This window comes from Cheilinus undulatus, linkage group 16, assembly GCF_018320785.1.
Source record: "Cheilinus undulatus linkage group 16, ASM1832078v1, whole genome shotgun sequence".
In the NCBI taxonomy this organism is placed as follows: Eukaryota; Metazoa; Chordata; class Actinopteri; order Labriformes; family Labridae; genus Cheilinus; species Cheilinus undulatus.
The window spans coordinates 25,009,133-25,031,605 of NC_054880.1; the positions used below are offsets into that span (position 1 = coordinate 25,009,133).

Sequence of the window (22,473 nt, forward strand, 5' to 3'; positions counted from 1 at the left end):
TGGCTGCTGAAGGAAGTCATACTTTATCGGTCTCAAAGTAATTTTTAAGTATCAGCAGTAATCTGATCTGAGATCATTGTTTGTCTTAATATAACAGTTCACAGTAACAAGTGATAATCCTATAATTATATTAATCAGTCTTAACTTATACAATGCCAACCTGAAGTTTGACTTGCTTCAATATGATACACAGAAATATGATGTGTTGCAATAAAACATCGGCACAAGATGGTTCAGTATAATAGGATTTAATGAAACGTATTAGAACAAAACACACTTCGCCTCATGATGCAACACCACAACACCCCACTTTGGGATTTTATGTGGTCTTCTGCTTTGTGGCTGTTGTTCCTGCTGCATGGCTGGATGTTTGATTTTACACATCTGTGGTAATCGATCTGATTGAAACACCTGAATTCAATAATTAACAGCTGTGGCCAAATATGTTAGTTTAGTATAAAGTGTATGTTACAATACAGTCAGGTTTGAAACAAACCTATATGATGTTTAAAGGATATTAAACTTCACACCATGATATCAAAATGGCACTGTATTAAATTGACTGGGTTGACTTACTAATATTTTCCCCCTTTAATCCCAGAAGCCTTTGTTCTGTTGTACCAGTTCTTGTGGATGCGTGGCTGAGGGAAGTCTATGATGGTCCTAGTCAGGCTGCTCTTGTTTTCTCTGGCACAGTAATAGTTGGAAGCACATTATTCTGACACACTGAGTAAAGGAGGGGTTAGATTTCTTTGTACAGCATGACACTATCTGGTCAGCACATTGTTTGTGGAGCCGCCCACTGATGCCATCTGGTCCTGCTGCTGTCTTCTTCTCCATATGACTGAAACACCTGCTGGTGCACCGACCGGGCCATTAACCTCTGACGCTCAGTTTTTTTTCTTTTTGACAGGAAATTACCTTAAAGCGGGAGTAAAAGAATAAAAGAAGAAGAAGCTGCCACGTGTCACCTGGACCTGGTACCCACACAGAGTTAGTAGAAACAAGAATTATACCTGGAGAGGTGGAAATTTTGGATAAGAGTGAGAAAATAGGACCATTTCTCGTGACACAACATGATGCAAACCATCATGAAACAATACATTATACAATGCAATACAACACAACACAATAAATCATCTACAAAACAATATGATACAGTGCAATATGAAATGATAAAACAAGTATATAATGTTACAAGATAGATGCCATGAAATTTGATTTGGTAAAACAGAGATGAGCTACTTTGGTTGCCAAAAGGGCCACATAAAATCTATTTTCACCATGTAGCTTCCATCAAATTAATTTTACCAGCATTTACATTTTTAAGTTCCAACGCAGTACAAAAGCTTAATTTCATGAGCTTGATCATGGATTAAAGTGGGTTTAAGATACTTCTTTTAATGAAATGAACAGAGGTTTTACCATTTCTGGGGTATCTTTTACATACATTCCCCTTTTCCCGAATGAATCATAAAATAGATTACAGTACAATCAACTCTCTTTATTGCTTTCTTGCAAAGAACAGAATATGTACCATCCAGTAATCCAAAAGAAATATTTGTACATCATAATCCAAACTGGTGTAGGTTGATTTAATCTTTGGCTGATGTTTTTATGTTTTCAATTTGTTGACAATTTGTTGATTGTAGAAGACTTATAGAGTGAAGGCAGGCTCCATGTGGCCCTTGGGCTGCCAGCTTCCAAATGCTGTTGAGAAACACAAGATACAGCATTCATAAAACAACTTAAAAAAATACAAAGAAATGTTACAGCTTTTAACCTATCTTAAAAAGTGAACAATGTATGCTACAGTTTCCTCCAGAGGTTGGCAGTAGTGAGACAGGGAGGCTTTAATCTGCCATTAAACACCAAAGAAGAAGAACTGACCGGCCATAGCTGTAGCCGTAGGGGAGCCGGTGGAGGGTGTTCAGTTCTCCTTTAATTTTCACTTTAAATCATCAAAACGTCGTACGCAATGAGGTAACACTGTAAAACTAAAAATTCATCATTTAATGTTTATAAATGTTATCGTTCTGCGTATTAGATGTTTGGATTTTAGCCGTTAGCACTGTGTTAATGATGTAGCCCTGCATGTCTGGTAGAACGGGTTATATTAGCATGAAGCTAATGTTAGCACGAAGCTAATGGTGTGCTTTGTTAGAACGCTGGTTAATGGCTATCCTAGGGGACAGTAAGGCGATTGATGAATTGAATATCCATGTATTTATTATAGTAAGTGTATAAAATATCTTACCTGCGGGGGATTTTAGTTTAAATTGACGTGGTTTAGTTAATGTATTCGATACTAAGGACAGCTAGCATAAGTAGCCGTAGAGATGAATGAATGGGTGTACAGTATTGATGAGTATGGTGAAAACGGCTCTGAACAGATGAAACTATTCACTTATTTTACCATAAGATTATGTCAAGATTTATGTTATTATATTAACAAATTAGCTTACAGTCAACTTGAGATTAAAAATATTTACGTAAGTCAAATTGAATGATTATTTATTTTATTTATCTGAGGGGAATCAGCCCTTAAATTGTAATGTGTTTAGCAAGATAAATACAAGAATTACACATATTGATGAAATGAACTGAAGTTGCCCCCTGTACGCCCTACGGTTGTAGAAAGGAGGATAAACGTGTGTTTTGTGTCACTGATTTCGATAGATCATGTTTGTATTGATTTTTAATTTTGCGAAGAATCATTAAATCCTTGTAGCGAGCAAGCAGAGCTCATTTGTAGTTGTAATAACGTCAGGTATAAAACAATGCAGAAACAAGGTACTGATATCTCATATGGCAATACTTACAAATTCACTTTAACCAGTAAGTTACCGATGATAATACCAGCTGACATTAACAGCCAATATCAGCTGATATTTACAGTGGGTATTTACAGCTAACAGAAAGATATTTGCAGACGATATCTTTACTGATGATATAGGCCCAAATTTACAGCTGCCATAGGTTGATATATTGATGATGATATTGATATATGGCTGAGAAAGGCTGAATATACAGCTAAAAGACTGATAATTGTAGCTGATATAGGCGGATATTTACAGCTGATATAGACTGATATTCACAGCTGATACTGGTCGGTATTTACTGCTGGTGTAGACAGATTTTTACAGCTGATATCAGTTGAAACATTGGCTGAAATTTTCACATCTGCTGATACAATCATAAAGGTATAAGTTAATTTCTGCCATAGCATGACAAATTAGATTGTGCATCCCAATACTTGCAAGCATTTCTGACATGCTTTTGTGTTTCTATCCAGAGGGGACCGCGGCAGGGGCCGGGGAGGCCGCTTTGGGTCCCGAGGAGGACTGGTGCAGGGGTAAGTTTAACCCTAGAGGTGAAACTGCGTGTCAGTCACCATCTATGTTGGTTAATTATCTTATTGTATGACTAGTTAGGATCTAAAATGTAAATCTCTATCTAAGGTATGAAAAAACGTAAACGTTTCATTCTTTTTTAAATTCCTTTGTAGGTATCGTCCATTTGTCCCACACATCCCATTTGACTTTTACGTGGTAAGTAAACTTCACCGGCCCCTGGTCAAAGCAAAGGAAAAGTCTTTTCAAATCCAGATTTTTAAATGAAAACACACTGATGGAAGTGTTTGCACCCAAGGATTATGAACTCTATTTTCTAGAGTTGTTCTGAATAAGTATGGTCGTCTAGACCCCAGAATTATAATAAATCTCACTGTTTGTTATCACAGTGTGAGATGGCGTTCCCCAGAGTGAAGCCTGCGCCTGATGAGACGGCATTCAGTGAATGTCTGCTGAAGAGAAACCAGGACCTAAGCCCCACGCCAGCAGAGCAGGTCAGCACAGAAATTAAACAACTGAAAAAAAAATCAGCTTATGTTAATGTTTACTGACAGATCCCTGCTTGTTAATCCCTGATTTTAGTCATCCATCCTGTCTCTGGTCACAAAGATCAACAATGTCATCGACAACCTGATCGTTGCTCCAGGAAACTTTGAAGTGGTGAGACTTTTTTCTTTCTCTGCACTTGGGTTGTCAAAAAGTTAATTTCTTTTTTAAATGATTTAATCTATGTTCTGTGTAAATATTTTCACCATTAATTTTTCAACCATTAAACATGAACCTTTCTGTGAATAATGTACATTCATGTTAAAAATGAAATGATTATAAAAAAAATTATACCCTATATCTTTTCACAGCAAATTGAAGAGGTGCGTCAGGTGGGGTCCTACAAGAAGGGCACGATGACAACGGGACACAACGTTGCTGATCTGGTAGTGATCCTCAAGATCCTTCCGACATGTAAGTAATAAATAAAGTTTAATATAAAAAATTATAAAATTTATTAAGAGCCTGCTGTTCTTTTATCCGTTAAATGTTTAAGGATAATATTTGTTGTTTTCTTACAGTGGAGGCTGTCGCCGCACTGGGAAACAAAGTGGTGGAGACTCTTCGGACACAGGATCCAACTGAAGGTAACAACCAGAGAGAAACATTAGACCCTGTTCATGCGTTAACATAGATTTATATCCATTTTGGGGCATTTAGATACCAGATGGTAATCCTTAATCCTTTGTGTGGACACACCTCAATGTAAAACAGCTGAAATCAGATACCACTGAACTCCAGTTTGACACCCAGTAGCTCAGATTGCATACAGAGGTGGTCTGTGATGTCGTCATCTGGACTGGATCAGTTTTATAGATGCAGCATGTACTGGCACGCATTAAATACTGCCTTGTAGACTGATGTGATCTGCTGTATTCTGATATGAAGCCATGCCTTTTGTTTAATATTTGAATTTATAAGAATCACGACTCCTCTCTGTATTACTTGTCTCAGCTTAGTAGTAAGTGCTGGTCCTTCAGGTCCCAAACAGTGCTTTATTTGGTACCTCTATGGCTTTAAAACAACATAAATGGACAAAAAAGGGGACCATTTCTCAAACCATTGTACCACTCTACCCTATTATGTAGTAATCCTGAATGTAAGGAAAACAGTTCATTCTTAAGCAAATAGACTTTAAGTGTTACTTCACTCCTCAGAAAATAGTCAGAAGGTGTGCAGCATAGCTCCCAGACTGTGGAAACTCCATACGGTGAAAACAGGCTGTACTGAAAGAGCAACATGACTGCACAAAAACTGCACATTTTTTAATTTACTTAATTAAATGGAAATCATAACTGGATGGTTGGAACCATTTTTCTCATTGAGAGATTCAAAAAGGAACGGACTGTGGCATATATACGGTGGAAACTAATACTCCAGATTTGATGGTTTATAGTTTTGTTGGAAGTATTCAGCCTGATTTCCTGAAGATGTTGACTGAAACTGACAACCGATCCAAATAGCACTTTTCTCCTGCATAACCTGTATGTGACTGTTCTGTTTTCAGTCCTCTCCATGCTGACCAATGAGACGGGCTTTGAGATCAGCTCAGCTGATGCTACCGTCAAGATCCTGATCACAACTGTCCCCCCAAACCTGCGCAAGTTGGACCCCGAGCTGCACCGTAAGAGCCTAGGCTTCTTTGAGTGAACAGTTTTCATTGTTAATTCCCACCATTAATTGGTTTTATTAGGGCTGTCTATCTTTTTATTGCATTTAAATTTTCAATATTTTGCTTTCAGAACTGTTTTTGTGTCGTTTCGGATTTTTCTACTGTCTTAGACTAACGGTCTTCTTGTTTGGATTCTGACATGCTGATTGAAGATGGTAACATGAACTTAACCAGGGAAAAAGGAACTCATGGATTTTAACAGAAATGCATGGACAGAAAAAAAGCTACATGTTTGATTATTCAAGGTTTAGATGACTTCTCACTTGTCCACTGAGCAGTCTGTGAGTTTTTAAGAGTTAAATTAGACTCTAAGGAGCACTGGTGGACATCTTTTACATGTCTGTGGCTGCAGGAAAATGCTGACATGGCTAATCCAAAGTGTGTTAAAGGGGACATTAAATCATGACATTAATAGCAATTTTTAAAAAAGTGTGCGGTTCATGATCACACATTGCAGATAAACAGCTGCGTCATCAGAGGTGACTATAAAGCTTCGACCATCTCGTTCATACTGAGTTGATCTTCTTCATTTGCTTATGCAATTAATAACCCTCGGTTTTACGTTTAGATACCAAAAATACAATAAACTTCAATCCTCAGTGGCTAAAGATTGAATATATGAGAAAATACAACTGTTGTGATTTCTATAATCATTATGCCGAAAATATTTTTTTATTTATGTACCTCCTTAGTTGTCCGTTGTGCCATTTTGCAATTGAACGCAGTACATGGAGGGGAAATTCATCATACCCCTTGGTTTCAAGTGTGGTCCTGAAAAATCTTTGTTTCAAGGGCTATGTAGCCCTTGGCCCTTAGCCCTACCCCTTGATTCCAAAGAGTATAGGGACACCACTTCACTTGACACGAACGCAAAACACAAAACCAAGGGCTTAGATAAAGGCTAGGGGGTAGAAATGGGATTCACCCTTAATCTGGACAGCCCCTTTTAGTTGAGTACCTGCATTACCCTAAATATTGTCATTAATTTTCAAAACTAGAGTAATTCATAAGTTTTTAGTTGTATCAGGATCCTGATTTCTTGATACAGCAGCTGTCACGATGGGCGCCATCTTTTATTATTATTTTGATTCTCCTAGCAGCAGAGTTTACATTCTTTGCATTTAATGGTTGTTTTTGTTGTTTCCTCAGTGGACATTAAGGTCCTGCAGAGCGCCCTCGCTGCCATCCGCCACGCCCGCTGGTTTGAGGAGAATGCCTCCCAGTCAACGTAAGGAGGACTTAATCAGATGTTTTCTATCAATACAGAGCTCATCCTACTATAAAAGCTCACTTAAAGGTGTCTGTGTTTTGTACGTTCAGGGTCAAAGTGCTGATCCGCCTGCTGAAGGACCTGAGACTGCGTTTCCCCGGGTTTGAACCCCTCACACCATGGATCCTTGACCTGCTGGTGAGTCTGCAGCCTCTCACCCAGGCTTATGATGGCGTGTTTCAAAGCATTAATGATTTTAATCGATACTGTCTCCTCCAGGGTCATTTTGCAGTGATGAACAACCCATCGCGTCAGCCTCTGTCTCTGAATGTGGCGTACAGACGCTGCCTGCAGATGCTTGCCGCTGGTCTCTTCCTGCCTGGCTCTGTGGGGATCACAGACCCGTGTGAGAGTGGGAACTTCAGGGTTCACACAGTCATGACTCTGGAGCAGCAGGTACACTTGACTGCGCCCCTCCCTTTACTGTAGAATGATATAATCTGTGTACGGTCCTGTTTGTTGCATGGGTGATTATAAGAAGCTTTGTTTGGGAAGATGAGTGATCAAAAGAACGATAAAAGGTGTTTTCACGTCAGACGTGATTGTGTTGTACTGTCCCTGAGCACCACGCCAATTTCCTCACTGTTGACGTAGACGTGTGTCTCTGCTTTCCCAGCAGCACTAGTGTTTGTAGCTCCCAGCTTTCTTTGTCCTTCATCATCAGAGGCCTACGCAGCCTGAAGGCAGCTCCTCCTCCTTAGACCACTGCTGCTTTGCTTTTATATCCGTGTTTGTTTCGCCCTGTTGTCTCATTGTAATTTGAAGCGCTGTTGTTTACAAATAGTGCTCTTCCTGGTTATTTGTTCATTCAAATCCCACCTTCGGCCACAGATGTCAGCATGCAGGCCCTGGCATCAACCACTTCTTTCACCTTGACCAGCAAGGAGTTTGTACCACGCTGGAACTGATTTTTCTGTCCCAAACTTCTTTAGCAATCAAAAAACAAAGAATTCATGCTTTATAAAGCACTGGCTCTGAAACAGTCCTGGAACTGGTGGGTAGAAAAAGGTTAACTGATCAAATCAACTAGACTTTGGTGTCTCAGATCAAGGCCTGGATTGCTAATATGAAACCAGCCAAAGTACTGATTATGATGAAATGGTAGAAACCTTGATAACTGAGATAAAAGAGCTCTGTTGTCCTTATTTGTTTTTTTTTTGCAGGACATGGTTTGTTTCACAGCTCAGACTCTGGTCAGGGTTCTCTCTCATGGAGGTTACAGAAAGATCCTTGGTCTGGAGGGAGATGCCAGCTGTAAGATCATGTTTCTTTTTACACATTATGATAATATATAGGTTTATTATTTATAGCAGGGTTGGGGATGTTTCAATGGCTCTACATGAACAAGGGTTCCTTCAAACTTCTTAGATCCAAGGCTTTTTTAGATCCAAAGAAAATGTAACTTGTGTCGATGGACTTTTTCAGATTTCCTAACCCTCTTTGGACTCAGATGATGAACTCAAATAAAGCATTTCTTCATTCTGCAGCTTCTCCTCTTTTGTTTGTCTTTAAATAAGGGATTGGGTGCAACAAATAATATAAAAACGAGACACAGAAATGTATTTAGATGTAATTCAGTATTTTGATTAGTATTGAAAATTTGAAAAAGTATCATCCCACAATCTTAACACTTCTTCCAATATAAATGAAACTGTGTGGGACGTTTGTGGTCTTACAGTTTTATATTTTGAATGAAATGATTTCCTTTAAACACTTAAGGCAGTGTCTGCAGTGTTAAATATTACTGCTGTCGTGTCATTTCAGATCTGGTGACGGAGATGTCCACATGGGACGGCGTGATTGTCACACCATCAGAGAAAGCCTACGAGAAACCTCCGGAGAGGAAGGAGGAGGAGGACGAGGCTCTGGAGGAGGGAGGAGATGGAGAGGATGAGAGCATGGAGACCCAGGAGTGACGAAGATGATTTTAGGTGAGAAAATCTGCATAAACACTGTCTATGGGCAGGACAGCTCTGTGCATGGCCAAATGATTTTATTCTTATTAAATAAGGGTGTAACGGTGTTTGTATATGTCTCAGACCATCACAGTTCAGAAGTCTTGATTTGGTGCATGCAGTCACGTGACAAGTACATGTAAATGGAGGAGAAAGGCAATCATACACTGGCTCCACATCCCAATGCTCCTGTTTGCTAACCACAGTAAACAGCAAACTAAGAAGATGCAGAGTAGCAATTGGAGAAAAGCCTTTTTTTGTTTAATGTTCAATCCACTACAGGCTTTACCAGCTATCACAGGGAGGTTGAACAACACACAATGAAACAAACTTCAACTTTCACATCTGACAGTTCCACCATTTATGGGGATTTTTTTTCCTGTTGAACCAAACCACTACTGATCTGTGAACCAAGGTACATCAAAACCTTGAACCTTAAATCCAGGTATGCACTAAGCCTTGACCCCACAATTGACGTATGATCCGATTCATGTCAGCATGCAGGCCCTGGCATCAGCCACTTCTTTCACCTTGACCAGCAAGGAGTTTGTACCACGCTGGAACTGATTTTTCTGTCCCAAATTTCTTTAGCAATCAAAAAACAAAGAATTCATGCTTTATAAAGCACTGGCTCTGAAACAGTCCTGGAACTGGTGGGTAGAAAAGGGTTAACTGATCAAATCAACACTCCGATTCAAGTCCCCAAACCAAATCCTTGTACCCAAAACCAAGGTACATGCCAAACTGTTGCCCCAAAATGGAGGTAATAACCAAAACTTGATCCAACACTGATGTACGTACAAACCATTTCCAGTTAAATGAGGTGGCTACCAAACTGTCATTCCACAAATTGAGGTGCTTACTGATTCATATCCCTGAAACAGAAGCCACACAGGGCCTTGAACCCCAGCCCAAGGTACAAACCAAACTAGAGGGGCAAGCCAAAACATGACCCCATAACAGAGGTACAAACTGAACCATGACCCTAAAAACAAGGTATAGCCAAGCTATGACCCAAAAACAAAGGTACTTACTGATTCATGATCCCAAAACATAAATCAATACCCAAAACTGAGTTGTAAACCAAACTATGACCCAAATCCGTTGTATGTACCATTTTGGGGTGTAACTGTTACTCCAAAACAGAGGTACATACTTAAACTTAACCGGCTTACATACCAAACTGTGACCCCTGAATCGTGGTACTTTCCAACTGTGACCCTTAAATTTCTATATGTACCAAACCACGGCCCCAAAACCCAGGTGTTGAACATGTGAATCCAAAACCTAGGTGCGACCCAAATGTTGACCCCCATAATTGAGGTATGCTCTAAAACATGACCCCAAATCTGGGCTACAAACCTTGTATTACATGTCAATATATGATTGCACCCCTTAATGATGACTTATTTAGAGTACATTTAAAACTGAATCTCCTGTCAAGATGATTGTAATCTCATAATAGAAATATTACCTGAGATATCCAGTGTTGGTGAGATTCAGATAGCTCATATCTCCAAAGAAACATGACCAACACCAACCACACTTCTCTGCTTTTTTGATTGAAAATGTTAGTTTTCATATAAACTGTTGAAATCTACACCAATGTTTGTCTTCTCTTCTTCATCCACAGAGATATTTGTGATTTTTTTAAAGCAGCCGAGTCGTAAACCAGCAGCAGGAAATGTCCGCTGACTTGTTCACAGAGAGGACTGGCTTCATTATTTCTGTCAGTTTTTATTGTTTTAATTTTTATTTCTTTGTAACAGTGACATCCTGATTAAAAGTTTTTTTTAGTTAACCCGAGTCAGTGTTGTTTCTGTTATAAAGTAAAAATATCCACACAGTCACTCTTTATTTCACAGCAGAAAGCAGCATAAACACAATCACACCAACTTAAAAATCTGAATAATTCAGATTTACATAAACATCTCAGCACAATGCAGATGTTTAATGATGATTAGCTGTGTGTCTGTGAGAGGAATGATGCAGAAAATGACTATTTAATGACTTGCGTGATAGAATTAAATCTAATTAGAACAATAAAATAAAGTGATATTTCCTGTTCTAGGTCATTAAAATGTTTCCTCTGATTATAAATAAATCCCATAATTATTTAATCTTGTAAATTAAAATACATTTCTAGTTAATCTGCGTTAGTTGAGATGTTACAGACAAATAAGTCCAGGGATGTTTTGTCCATTCGTGGCTCACTGAGGAGTTTCTACTCAATGCATTTAGGACGATTCAGTAACTCGGGGGCTAAAAAAGGAACATAAGAAGAAGAATGCTGAGAACAAAAACTCTTTCAGAACATGAGCCAGAGGGGTGAACCAAGAAGAAAGATCAACATAACCAGCCTTTTATCAGTCAGTGGGCTCTCTTCTACTTTCATCTTTGCAATAACTAATACAGTCATTTAATAATTGTTATTTATCTGCTCTAATTCCAACATAAGTTTCCATCACTATCAGCTGTGTTAAACAGATGGATATTTTGACCAAACATCAAAACAGCAGGGACATTAGATTTCATCCTTGTCCTTTTATTGTGGAGACTATCTGCTGAAATTAATCATGAGTACAAACAGGTTAAAACCGAGGTTGGGCTCTGTGATGTGATGAATACAGTAAGGCTATGTGGGTGTCAGACCCGCCCACAGAAATAACTGGGCCACATGGATTTGAAGAGCCCTCTTTGGATCTGATTTAGTAACATCAATGCATTAGGGATGAACTAAGCTTGCATAGCAGATGACGTAAGCAAGCAGCAACAAGAGACGGTGCAATTATGGCGGAAGACATTAGCGTGGATGCTGCTAAAGCACCAGTTTTATCAGAACTTGACGAAATTTCTTCATTAATAGAAGAACAGAGAACAGCATTGAGTTGTTTTCTTTTCAAAAACAAAAAACGTCATGTACTGACATGTCTACAGTTGCCATGGTTCATGCTATGCAGTTCCCTATGGAGCTTAGTCCTCAGTAGGGGTGCAGCTCGACAGCGGCTATGTCTTGTGTTTTGTTGCTCTGATTGGCCCGTAAAGATGTGACAGACAGAACGTTCATCCAATCACACTCCGAGTTTTCTCTTTTTCAAAGGCTTTGCCCTTTCCAAAACGCTGTGTATGAGTGGTTTTCCAGATGGACATGTGAAACAAATCCATCTGGCATGCCAGGTTAGGAGTGAACATTGGTATCAGCATATTTATAGCAGCAGATATAAGCTCTAAAAGTTATCGGTATCAAAAGATATGAATATTTCTGCCAGTATTTACAGCCAAAACATCAGCTTTACTTAATCGGCTTATTTCAGCTGTAAATATCCATCTGTGCCAGCCGTAAAAGGTGGCCAATTATGGGCTGTAAATATCGGCCTATCAGCTGAAAATACCTGTCCATATGAGCTCTAAATATTGGTGTATAATAATGTAAGTATCAGCTGTAAAAATCTGTCTATACCAGCTATAAATATTGGCCTTTAAGATAAGATATTCCTTTATTAGTCCCACAAGGGGAAATTCCAATTTAGTAAACATCAGACACGTGTACAAAAAATTCGGCAACATTTTTGGCAAGCCCTACATTAACTGAAGTCTCTCATTTTTTTAACTTTAACGTGTTTTAAGTCTGGAGGACTATGGATGCATGGACTGAAACAATGCCCCTTGATATTAGAATGCCCAAAGTGGATTGTTATTGCAAATGTAAACAAGGCGTCTGACTTTATAGGCGTAATAGGCTGTGATCTCACTTTGTGGTTCACCCCTGTGGAGGGTGATGGCCTTGGCATTTACTGCTCCTCATGGATAAAAAGTGTCTGTTTCAGGGTCCTGCAGCTCTTTAAACATAAAAGCAGAGTTCATCAGAAGCTGCTGTCGTCATCAAACAACCAGAGTTAAACTCTGATCAGACTCCTGGTTCGCTTTTCAGAGTCCGTGGTCATGATGAGTGTTGAAGCAGGGGTTGGATGATGTTTGTATTTGTGGTTTGAGTCCGGATGGATGTCTGTGTTCATATTTTGGGTTCGACATCTATGTATGGTTAAAGTCAGGGTGAATGATGTCTACTTTGATGGATAAAGTCAGGGTCATGATTCTTTTGTTCATGGTTTAAGTTTGAGCCACGGGTGGACAATGGTCAGGATGCTAAGGATGGACGAGGCGAGTCCACAGAGCCCCACGAAGCCGTTTCCCGTGGGGTAAATCCCAAGCCGATCCAGCGGGATGAAGATGTCGCAGCTGTTCTTCAGCAGGTCGAGCAACAGCGGTGGGTTGCTGTACAGCACAGTCACCAGCAGGTGGAGCTGTCTGCGTAGCCCCGCTAACATGAGGGGTGGAGCGGTGAGAGCAACGGGTGAGGAAGAGGGGGAAGAGAGCTGATCAGCAGGCATGGAGGCAGCGCCGGGGTGAGGAGAGGATGGGCGTTTGGAGGCTCTGTTACGCTCCTCACACTCAATGAGGAGGCGGAGCTCGTACAGGTCACGGGTCAGATTCAGGATGAGAGCGAAGAGGTAATACCTGCACAGGTGAAACAAGGAGAGAGATGCTAATCAATAACAAATAAAGACTTCTGATCAGCATGCTTTACCTGAAACAGCAGGCACATATTAGTAGATGCTGGTCATGATTTTTAGATCTTCCAATAGCTGTTTAATAATCAACCATAGTGTTTATACTGATTTTATCTGTTTGAATATTATATTCTTGTTTTTAACAGCAACGGTGTGTGATGCAGTGCAAGTGGTAGACACTGGCTAAACTGAATGTTAAAGATGTCTGATGAACACTGTTGAATAACAGAAGAAGGAAGGATTTGTGGCTGGAACGGGTTAGACCCTAGACATACTACACTGACTCACTGGTTCATTCATTGATGCCACACTGGAAGTGGTCCAAACAGGGTCCTAGGGAATTCCTTTTCATAGTTAAGGTCGATTGATTGTTTTGGTTGTGGGCTGCTAGTCAAGTAATTGTGATTTAATAAAGGCTTTGTGATAAATTAATATGGATTAATCATACCAGTAACGATAAAAGAAGTACTGACATTATCTTAAATATTTTCAAAGCCAGAGAAATCCTTCATCTTTAGAGCTCTAACAGGCCGTGTCTTGTTACACCAGTTGCTATGAAAGACGCGCTGTGACAGACACGATACATTTATCATTGCTGTGGAAACACCGGATGCTACAGTTACATTAAAAAGCATGAACTGCATTAACTCTTGTGCTGTATTTCATTCATGTTTTATGCTGCTTACTTTTGACAGACTACTATTATTCTCTAGCATCAACTGCACAATCTACACTCCCTTGCTCTGTAAGAGTGTGGCCCCACTAGACATTTCAAAGCTGAGCAAACAATCAAATCTCCACTCTGTGGACTCTGTTCATTCAAAACAGCACCCCATAGGCCTGGCCACACACCAGATCAATTTTTAGTTTCATGTAAAACCTTAGCTTCTTCTTTTAGAAATAACAATGTTTCAAAGTTTATGGTGATACTGACCCAATGCCAAAGCTATTTTTTTCAATTAGTCCTTGAATCTAAAGTAAACATGTGCAAGACATAGTTTTATTGTGAGAAACTGGACACAATCTGTTTTTTGAGATCCATGTAAAACACACTGTCATGGCATTCTAAAAATGTATTGCCAGAATTTGTAGCCTGAATAAATAAATGTAAACGAGGGCAACAACATGCTTGGCAGAACCTTATGTGGCTTACCAGTTGGACTTTTTTTTGAACCACAACTTGTAGACTTTGCTGGACAGTTAACCTGCTCTGGAGCAGGCTAGTGCTCAAGTCTAAGTAAACATGGTTACTTAGCTGAGACTAAAATAAGCCAGAGTAACTGACTGGCCAGGTTTAACCCTTTATCCATTTTCATGGATTACCCCTCTGGTGTGCATTATAGTTGCAGCAAAACAAAAATGAGGAATCAAATCCGGCAGAAATCCTGGCTGATATGAGAGTATAGTTCTGTTTATGTTTGTGAGCCATGAAAGTATGTGGCATCCATGTGGTGATGCTTCTCTGTATACTCACTCTCATTGGTTATTGTGGACATTCTGTAGCAGGTGGAACGACCTGGAATCATTAATGTATAGTATGTTTGATATTTATGATTCCAGGGTGAAGATGCTCAGGCATGGTAGAGAGCAGTGAAATGATTGTGTGGACACCACACATAAAAGGATTATTTGGATGAAAAATCTTTTGTGAAGAGCCTCAGAGGGGGAAAATCTGGCCTAAAGTGAGGATTAAAATCACGGAGTGTGTGGCCAGACTGAGGTGTATTTACTAAACATTAAACCAATGTTTTGGTTTCATGGATGAATATCACATAATGAGAGAGAAAAGCTGTTTAGAGTGGACATGTTGGTGCTTTAAAAGCATTCGGGAAATACTACATTCAAAAGAATGGCCCAAGGAGCAGGCGAGCAGATGTATGGATGTACTGATAACCCAATGCCTCCAGTCCTGACTTACCAACAGGGAAGCTTTTAACAATTTTTTCTCCAAATACATTGGCATCAATTACTCTTGAGGATATCTGATTCACTGAAAATAGTGCAGAAGCACAACCATTATACTGTGGTGGCGTGTCCTGACACCAGAAATTAACCTTCTTATTTGTAGTACAGACGAAAAACTTTGACTAACCTGAAGGATCTCTGACTCCACTTCTTCTGGTCCAGTTTGGAGATGATCCCTGTTTTCCCAGCCCACAGCACATTGTCACAGGCGAAGTACATGGCTCTGTTGAGGTGGCTGATGGTCAGGCAGAGTCTCAGCACGCTGTCTGAGAGGTGGATCGCCCTCTTCGCCGACTCCAGAGCCTCCACAGAGTTTCCCAGCCTCAGTACTAAGAGACAAACACGTAAGCAGTGATCTTTCTATTTTAGACATTCAAAAAATGATCTACGACTTTACTCACACTTCCTGGTCAGACTCATGTGAGCCTCCAGCTGCCTGATGGTTTTATGGAGATCAGCCGCCACTCCACCTTTGTGGAGCGTGTATCCCAGTAGAGTGCACGCATACTGGGCCGCTCTGCGAGAGGAAAAAACGCCATCATTACTCAGACGAAAAAAAAAAGTCATATAAAAGACAGCTATAGGAATAAAACAGTACGCTTAGGATAACTGATAGAGATTGGTGCCGCTTAAGGTTATTTAGGATCCCCCCTTTATGAATGTTAACAAAAAGGGAAAAATGAAGGTGGCAGAAATGGAACATAGACTATTCTTTATGACATTATCAAGTCTCTAAATAAGACTGCAGCTCCAGACAGTCAGTATTTTTAACTACCAGTAACAGTTCCTGGTACTTTTCCAACCTGTAGACTAGTGGCATTACAAGACAGATGACAAAAAGATCATGTGGAAGGAGAAGAAATTTCCGTTATCAGAGACAATCTACTAACTGTCATTTCTTCTCAAAGACAAAGAGCAAAGAAAAACAAAGCAAACAACCAACCCCAGATGGACCAAAAGGTCCTACAGATAACAGGGCACCTTCAATCAGCAGGGTACTGGTAGAGAGACGGAGGTAGAAGGACTCCATCAGGAAGTGAGGCAGCTCAATGAACTGCTGCAGAGAGAGAGGCATGAGAAATTCCAGCTCAACCATGAGCTGGAGGAGCCACTGCAGCAGCTAAAAAAGGAGAAAGTACTAAAAGAAATGCACATCAACCAGGGCAAAGAGACCAAGAGAGAGCTGGAGAGTCTGGAGAAATACAGCAAGGAGGAAACTCCCTCTGCATTCGCTGAACGGCTGGATAGCTCAGTGGTTTACATTGTTGACTGTGGTATGGGAGATGGGGGGTTCAAATGCCAGTTAGAGCACAAGTGTCCAGTGTGGGCCCTTGGGCAAGGTCCTTAATGCCAGGAACACCTGTCCCAGTTGGAAGTTGATTTGGATAAAAGCGTCTCCTAAATGACACTGTAACACTGTAAGATCACCCAGAAGGTGAATGACACCAACAGGCAGAACAAGAAAAAAAGATGTGCCAGCTATGAGGAGCTGTAGGTGGCACACCTGATAAGCACAGAGAAGTCTACCGAGGAGCTCAAGGTAGAGGAGGAGAAAAACAAGGCCCTCCAGGAAGAGCTAAACAACATGAGGGTTTCATTCAACAAGCTCCAGACCCAACATGAAGCAGACATGGCCGCTACCAAACACCCGGTGGACTTTCTTCTGCTCCAGGTGGAACAACAAAGTCGGGCTCAAGCAGAAATAGAGTCCCATGACCAGCTGATAAGGACTCTGAGGGCAGACCAGGAAGACCAGGAATTAGTATATATGGACAAAATTTACAGTCGATATATGCTGAAATACACAGGCAAAATATCTGATGTAATTATCGGCAGAAATTTTGATATCTGCCAATACTGATACCAGACCAGTAATATCGTGCATCCCTAATCTGACGTCCACAGAGATGACCACCAATAATGCCACAGCAGAAACTCCTGGAACTTCTGCAGACACGTCGCAGCAAGAACCGGGGGCATAGCGTCTGAGGACATGCCTCCAGAGCCAGCATCCAAGCAGATGTCCAGTGGATGAGTGGATGAAGAAAAAGAAAACAGCTTCTTCCACCACCCAACCCCCTCCAACAAACCTCCAACTCCCCCAAACCAATAAACCTTTATCACAGCTGTTTTGAAAGAAAAAAAAACTCATAATAATAATGACACCAACATTATTTCTTTGACTATAATATATAATATATAATATAATATGGCGTATATATGACGTATTTGTAACTGTCCTATGCCTCCTTATGTTTATCTGATTATCAGGCCTATATGATCAGGCTGATGGTCGAATTTGTAAGTCTGGCATTCTGAAAACCCTACTAAAAGTCTACTAAACATATTCCTCTGAGTATTAGTGAAATTAAGAACTGTAAATTTAAACTGTGGGTTAAAATCACTATCAGTGTTTGATTTGGCTGATAGTAAGTTTTCTTCAAACAGAGGTGAATAAATCGGGGTTAAACACGATCATGGCTGATGAGATCAGACCGGGTCAGTTCAGTTCAATAACCTGATAATGAGTTCACCATAAACACGGATAGAAAATAGATCAGATGTCAGCAGCTCTTATTAAACAGCAGGACTAAATGTGAGGAGGGAAACAATTAAACAGACATGAACGAAGCTGCAGACTCAAAAAAACATCCAAACTTTCAGCAGCAAGAGAGATAGCTCGGACTCTGGTTTATAATCACACCATCTGAGACCAAGTCTGATGGGACAGTGGACATTTAATTTGAATCAGAGTGGTTAGGATTAGCCTCGGGCTAGGGCATTTACCAAATATTTAAAATACATTGCCGTAGTGTCTAACAAGAAAATAAGAAAGACAATATTTATAATGTTATCAAAGAAATCTTAAAATGTGTCACATTCTGTTTTGACAGTTATATGATTACTGATCACAGGATTTGAAATGTTTCAATAAAATGAATAATTATCAATGTATTTTAATTTAGAGGTACTTTTATAATAATAAGTAACTAATAATAACTAATAGTAACAAATAATAATAAGTACTTGTTTAATAAGTAAAAATCAAATCATACTGATGCCTTTGTGATACCAAGGAAGCAACGACAGACGTCCTAGACACCCAATATTGAGCAATTTATTGTTTATTTATCAAAAATTGCAGGGAAATTCCAAAAAAATAAATGGGCAATATTTCATGACAGAAGCACTGCCGGTGCGTATGTGCAATTTTGACAAAATTAAATGGTGAGAAATTCGAACAAAATGTCACCACATGTCTAAATTTTCATGTCATATTTTGGGATTTGTGTGGTTAAAAGGTTAAATCTGTTCATCAAATTAGATGGCTCGAGATTGACAAGTCGATTAAACTAATGCCTATGATTTTTCATAAACACGGGCATAAAATCCCGGTCTATAACACGCGTTTCAACCGTAATGACACTTCCACCACTAGAGGCCGCTGTAGCTTCAGTTAATGTCCGCTGCCTTAATGTCTGAGCTTCCCCTGGAACTTCATCGTACGTTAATATGAGAAGCTTAGTAGTAAGCATGCCGTAGGAACAGTGCGTTGTGACGGTTTCTAAGTAATAAATGGAAATAAAGTGGTATGTAGGCTGTCGAGGGTTGAACTTTTAACTACTCAACCAAAGTAAAAAGATGACACACATCAAAGCAGGATATCAATCTGCAATGAAGAACGGGGGCTGGCGGAGCTAGCTGCTATTGTTCGCCACACTGAACAGAGTATGTCAGGCACACATCACACAACACAATGACTCTGTGATGAGTTTGACTGTTTTCTTAGCATTTCCTTGTCTTTAGACTCATCAGTTAAACACAATTTAACTTGGCATTTAGCTGAATGGGGAAATAGACGCCTAGGAACATCCCTAAGTAGAACCCAAGATGAGTGAAGGAACCTGGTGAGATTCTTTATGTAAGAGGCTCAAGCAAAATTCATATTCTGGAGGACATCAGAGACTAACAGTAACATTAATGTCTCAGTCAGTGTGTCCTTGATAGGAAACGAGTAGAGACATTACTCTGGACAGCAAAATGATTAAATGATGTCCATCCCCTGCTAAAATACAACCAGTGCACATAGATCTCACAATTTCTAAGTTTACTCCTATTTTAAACTGTAAGAAAGAGAGTAATTAACCTGACATGCCAGTTCTACTGTATCTGTTGAATGGTTCTGTTGTTTGTACAGGGAAAGGATTTATATCAATAACAATGCAAGACTTTTTAATTTATATTGATAAATAGCACAACACAATACAATATGATATTATTCCTAAAGTTAAATACTTACTTGAAACTGGACAATATATTTTTATTTTAGATATATATTTTTGGGAACAAAAGAAATTAATTTCTTTTCATATCTACTGTTTGTTTTCTAACAGTGGTAAAGAAATTTTATTTAAGTCATAAATCCAGTTAGGTGTGGAAAAAAAATCACAGATTTTATATAACTCACAGCCCTATCAGACTTCCTGATTCTGGCATTAGCAAAGTTACTATAGTTAACTAAAACTAAATAACTGAAATAAAGTGGTAACAACTATTTGTAAATTGAAACTCAATAAAAAGTTACTTAACTTAAATATGTGCTGATTAAACTAAATTAAAATAAAATATTCTTAGTTTTAGCCTAACAGGAAACAGACTGACATTAACCCAAGCTGGGAGAGAGTAATCTGACAAAGCAGACGTCATGCAGTGGTTTATTTAAGGTCTTGAGTTTTATAAAAACATAAAAATTGAATGAATAAAATTAAAAAAAAGTAAGAAAGAAAAACAAATGAACTAAATAAAAACTAAACTAACAAACCAACAGTAAAAACTAACTAAAACTTAACAGAAGTTTTTAAAGCAAAGATTACATAGAAATTAAAACTTATTAAGAATCCTAAGCGATTACAACACTTAGTATTAGATTTTAATCATTTTTATTCCATCACAGATGTATGGTCCCATAAATGCCATGTACTGCCTTCTACACTAATATCCTCAATTATGCAAAAAAAAAAAAAAAAAAAAAAGAAAAGAGACAGATGTTAGTTTTGGTCCGCACTGTGTAAACCTATGCAGAACTAAAGTCATGATAAAGTCTAGTAAAACCAACCTGAAGGCTGTGTGAACAAAAATAAAAGTCCTAGACATCAAATCCTGGGCTTTTTTCTTAACTTAATAAACCAAATTGCGTGAAAACTCCTGAATCGTTGCCAACATTATCTTCAACTTAGACAATGTGGAAAAGTTTACCTGTAATTTTCTTTCCTCAAAAACAAAAACAACTTACTAAGTAGATGTACTGTACTTTAGAAGTTTCAATAACTTTCAGTACTATCGATAACTGAAATCTTAGAGACTGATTTAAACAGCGAGTATCGATTAAGTATCGATCATTCTGACAACCTTAAAGAAGCCGAGCGACAGCATAACCCCGTAGACTTACATCTACGATGTTAAAATGACCAAATGAAGTTAAACTAACCTGATAACTCTCTCCTTGGCCTGGCTCTGAGAGTTAAACCGAACCCAGGAGTCCATCCTCTTCTTCTCGGCCTGTAGTTTCAGTTAGCAGTAACTAGCTTTAAACCTGCTAACTGCTGATGTCAGTCACTGCTGAATCACAGTTTGCATGAAGCTTAGCGCTAATATGCTAACAGTGATGTAAAATGTTTTAAAAATCTTCGGTTTTAGAGTTACAATAACGAAGGAGCTCAGGCATCGGTTTACAACCTCCCTGTCCTCACATACACGGATAATACTCTTCTTCTTCTTCGTCGGTTTCTTCTTCGTGTTTGACATGTTCAGGAAGGAGAGCGCCTTTGACTTACACCGCCGCCTACAGGTATGAAGGAGTAGTACCACGTGCGACACCCACAGTGAGGTGTATTGCTGTTTTCTTTTTTTGAAATGTTAAAAAAATGAGTTGCGTTTAACACTTTTATTTTCAACATCACCCTGGTGTTGCAAACAATCTCTATGGAGCATCAATTCCAAGAGGCAGTTCTGGTGATTTAATGTATAATTGAACTAAAACAGATGTACATGAATCAAAATGGAAATAATATTGTTACTAATTTAACCTTTCCATTATTATCTCAGTTGATTGCATTTTTGAAAAATCACATTTTTACTCCATGCTTGTGCATTCAAAACTGTTTTGTGTCATTTTGGATGTTTCTACAGTCTTAAACTGAGGGTTTGGATACAGACCTGTTTTTGTAAGTTAATAGATGATAACATGAGCTTAAACATAACTCAATATAGATAAAGAAAGGGCCCAACATAAAAGTCATTGCAACAGTGATGTTTCATAGTATTTCTTGGTCCTAATGGTCTTCTGGAGTTTAGTGTATTTTTCCACCCAAGAGGGCAGTTTAGTGTGTTTTGCCAACCAGGAGGGCACTTTAGCACACGTTTTGGCTCCCAAGAGGGCACTTTAGCATGTGTCTTGGCTCTAAAGAGGGCACTTTAGCACGCATTTTGGCTCTTGAAGGCACTTTAGCATGTGTTTTGGCTCCCAAGAGGGCACTTTAGCATGGGCGACTGCCCCCGCACACCACTGCTCAGTGGTTCAAAGTCCTGTTTTCAGATGAAAGTAGATTTTGAACTTTATGTGAAAATCAAGGTCCCAGAGTCTTGAGAAAGATCTGAGAGGCAAAGAATCCAAGGTGCTTGAAGTCCAGTGTGGTCAGTTTCCACAGTCAGTGATGGTTTGGGGTGTCAAATCATCTGCTGGTCTTTATCAAGTCCAGAGTCAACGCTGTCAGCCATCTACCAGGAGGTTTTAGAAAACTTCATGCTTCCAATTGCTGAGAGACTTTATGGAAATACCGATTTCCTTTTCCTGCAGGACTTGGGCCCTGCCCACAATGAAGCCAAAACTACCAGAAACCGGTGTCCTGATCATGGTGTAACTGTGTTTGAGCCAACTGGTCTTACCTGAACCCCAAAGAGAATCTCTGAGGAAATGTCAAGAGGAAGATGAGACACCAGACTCAACAATACAGATGAGCTGAAGCCTGCTATCAGAAAACCCCAGCAGTGCCACAGACTGATTTGCTCCATGCCACTTTGCATAGATGCAGTAATTTGTGCAAATAAAGCACCAAGTACTGAGTGCATAAATGAGCTCAAT

General features: G+C 39.4%; 2 protein-coding genes across 2 annotated transcripts; one reads left to right on the forward strand and one right to left on the reverse strand.

The window, feature by feature from the left end:
- Window positions 1–1,871: 1,871 nt before the first annotated feature.
- On the forward strand, window positions 1,872–10,597 carry ilf2 (interleukin enhancer binding factor 2). Its single transcript, XM_041809213.1, has 14 exons — window positions 1,872–1,983; window positions 3,296–3,355; window positions 3,509–3,551; window positions 3,743–3,847; window positions 3,936–4,013; window positions 4,211–4,313; window positions 4,421–4,486; window positions 5,407–5,523; window positions 6,721–6,799; window positions 6,892–6,979; window positions 7,061–7,237; window positions 8,005–8,095; window positions 8,606–8,772; window positions 10,430–10,597. Exons 1-13 carry the CDS (start codon window positions 1,979–1,981, stop codon window positions 8,755–8,757), a joined length of 1,164 nt encoding a protein of 387 aa, XP_041665147.1. The 5' UTR covers window positions 1,872–1,978; the 3' UTR covers window positions 8,758–8,772; window positions 10,430–10,597.
- Window positions 10,428–21,109, reverse strand: pex11b (peroxisomal biogenesis factor 11 beta). The gene is made up of 4 exons (XM_041809214.1): window positions 20,821–21,109; window positions 15,734–15,849; window positions 15,460–15,661; window positions 10,428–13,314 (listed from the first exon to the last, which is right to left on the reverse strand). The coding sequence occupies exons 1-4, from the start codon at window positions 20,874–20,876 to the stop codon at window positions 12,900–12,902; spliced, it is 789 nt and encodes a 262-aa protein (XP_041665148.1). The 5' UTR covers window positions 20,877–21,109; the 3' UTR covers window positions 10,428–12,899.
- Between the last annotated feature and the right edge of the window lie 1,364 nt (window positions 21,110–22,473).